Source organism: Benincasa hispida, chromosome 8 (assembly GCF_027475165.1).
Source record: "Benincasa hispida cultivar pf3 chromosome 8, pf3_genome.v1.1, whole genome shotgun sequence".
NCBI classification, from domain to species: Eukaryota; Viridiplantae; Streptophyta; class Magnoliopsida; order Cucurbitales; family Cucurbitaceae; genus Benincasa; species Benincasa hispida.
The window spans coordinates 35,112,636-35,115,693 of record NC_143485.1 but is presented as its reverse complement, the minus strand read 5'-3'; the positions used below and the strand labels follow the sequence as shown (position 1 = coordinate 35,115,693).

Sequence of the window (3,058 nt, the reverse complement as noted above, 5' to 3'; positions counted from 1 at the left end):
TAAAAATAGATTGGACATTTAAAAAGAATGAGGTATTAAAAAAAATATCAGAAAATTATTGAAACAATTGGTAAAAGAATCTACATAGAAGATGGTTTAAAATAAACCGACATTGAAGATGGTGTATTTTCAATTGACATTGAAGAATATTGGCATTGAAATTTCGGTTAGCTATAATATCGGTTTAAAATCGACATTAAAGACAACCGACATTAAAAACCTTTTATAAGATGATCTTTGATGTTGATTTTTAACTGATATTTTACCTCTATAATGTCAGTTTTAAACCGACATTAAAGTCCAATTTTGCATAGTGAGTATCGAACACCCTAAATTCTTTATGGATACTAATTTATGAATATAGATTAATCCACCGTTGGTCTTATTATTGAACATAGAAGCTCTCAACTAATGCTTGTTATAGAAAATAGACTAAAGTTCAAAAACTAAATTGTTATAGAATTGAATACCAAATTATTACAAAATTGAAAGTCTTGGAATCGAATCGTTACAAACTAAAATTTAGGTATTTTATGAAGTGATTTTTAAACTAAAGTTTAGGTATTTTATGAAATGATTTTGAACTATGTATGTATTTTTAAGAAAAAAGGATTAAATATATTCATGAACTAAAAAAAGAAAAAAGAAAAAAGAAAACCAACCAACCATTAGAATTGTTTTATTCACCAAACCCCTCCTTACCGTTTATGCTTTTGTTTTCGTTTTGTTATTATTTTTTTTCTCTATAAGAAAAGGTATATATATAATTATGTGAGGTTCTTGAATCCAAAGGAAGAGACGAAGTTCTTTCCATCTCCTTCGTCTTCTTCTAATCCTTCCCTCAATTAGGGCTAAAAATAATTTCCCCACATTCATCACAACCAATTCAAACATAAACAATGTGTCGATTAAGCAACATAGTTCTGTGTCTTCTAAATTGTTGCACGTTAATCATCAGCCTAATCGCCATCTTCGCCGCCCTCCACGTCCGCAACCACGGCGGCACCGCTTGTCAAAAGTTCCTTCAGGACCCTGTTCTCATCGTCGGAATCTTCTTCTTCGTCATTTCGTTGTTTGGCCTAATTGGATCCTGCTGCCGCCTCAATTCCATCCTCTACCTCTACCTGATTGTGTTGTTCTTGTTGATTTTAGCGTTAATGGCGTTCACAATTTTCTCATTATTGGTGACCAACAAAGGAATTGGACAGGCCGTATCTGGAAGGGGATATAAAGAATATCGGCTTGGGGATTACTCGCATTGGCTTCAGAATTACGTCGTTAGTGATGAAAATTGGATTCGGATTCGGAGTTGTTTAATTGATACGCTCATGTGTCACAACCTTGCTAAGGAATTCAATGGAAGAGAGGCTGATTTCTTCAACCACAATCTCTCCCCGATTGAGGTTCCTTTTTAGCTTTTCCCTCCCATTTTTTGCATTTATGCATCCAAACTTTTCTAAATTCTCAAAAATCACCCATTTTAAGATTCATTTTTCATAACTAACCCAACTAGTTAAACATTTTCTTCTCCATAATACAGATTCTACTCTTTTTTTTTATCAAATTTTAATTAATTTTTCTAAATCTTATAACCAACTCTTACTTCTCTCCAAAATTTTATATTATTATACAAAACTCAAGCTAAATTAGAATCTAAAACCAAAAATTTGAAAATAAAGAATGTTTTCAGATAAGTAGTAGATTTATAAATTAAATTCTAATTTTTAAACAAAATTTTAAAATGTGAATATATTTAGTTACTCACGATTGAATATAAACCATTATTAATTAGTTTCTGAATTTGTTTTATATTAAATTTTTTGTATAACTATTATTATGTAATATGAATATAATTGAATTTATAACATGAATTTTAGTGTAATTGTGTGATTGTTTTTATATTTTTAATATAATTCTGCACTAATCTAAAAATATAATCTGAGTTGCCTATCAAATGTTTTCACTAAATTTCAAATTGCTTTACTAATTATTTTATCAATTGTCTAATTGAATATGTCAATTTTCTTTTCAAATTTCTGTATGTAATCTTTGACATGTAAGTCTTAATTTTGAAAAGATAAAAAAGGATTTGGTATGGTTTTGTCGGGATGAATTGAGAAAAATTAGTTCAGTCTTAAAAAATGTTTTGAAACTTAAAAACGATTATTTCAGCCCATTTTCCAGACATTTATCATTTGCATGTTAATTCTTCTTAATATAATTCCTGACCTCTTGTTGTGTTCAATGAGTTTCTAAACCAATTCGAATTATTTGAAGTCGGGTTGTTGCAAGCCACCGACGTATTGCGGGTTCAAGTTCAAGAACGCCACATACTGGGTAATCCCAAAAGCAGGGCCGGCGGTGACTGACAGCGACTGCACCGCCTGGAGCAACAAGCAGACCATTCTGTGCTACGATTGCAAGTCTTGCAAAGGCGGAATTCTAGCCAACATCCGCAAGGAATGGAGACATTTTGCTATTTTCAACACTTGTGTTCTCACAGTCATCACTATCATCTATTGCATCGGCTGCTGCGCCACCAGAAACAACTATAAGCATAGCTACCGCTATCCTTAAATATTCTTTATCCTTTGATTCCTTGCTTGGAACATGTTTGGAATAATTTCGTCTTTCTCCAAATTACGTTTTTAAGCACTTAGAGATTCATTTCAGAAAAATCTGTCATTAGGTTGTTTGAAGATTTATATGGTGATAAGGCTGAATGATAGTTATGTAGAGATCCTTGTATGAAAATGTTTTGGGTTGGAATTTGTTAAGTCTTGTGTCATGGTGATGTGTATGTTAGTTGCATCACATGTATATGTGACCTATTGTTCAGAAATTTTTTATCTTCTGTAATGAAAGGCTATAGTCAAAAGTTGTGCAGTTACTAAATTCTTGGGGAAATTTTCTGTAGGATGAAATTTCTATAATGATTAAAATTGGAACTTTTTTTAAGCCTCCTCGTTCAACATGCAAGTCAATGTGGCCGAGGAGCAAGACCAAATCTGCAAATTTCTCTTCCTTCTTCATTCTGCAATTTTTTCAATCCTTCCTT

General features: G+C 31.8%; 1 protein-coding gene across 1 annotated transcript; it reads left to right on the top strand.

Annotated features, from left to right (window-relative positions):
* The first annotated feature begins 790 nt into the window (after nt 1-790).
* LOC120083823 (tetraspanin-8-like) lies at nt 791-2,754 on the top strand. The gene is made up of 2 exons (XM_039039709.2): nt 791-1,403; nt 2,278-2,754. Exons 1-2 carry the CDS (start codon nt 900-902, stop codon nt 2,575-2,577), a joined length of 804 nt encoding a protein of 267 aa, XP_038895637.1. The 5' UTR covers nt 791-899; the 3' UTR covers nt 2,578-2,754.
* The last annotated feature ends 304 nt before the right edge of the window (nt 2,755-3,058 follow it).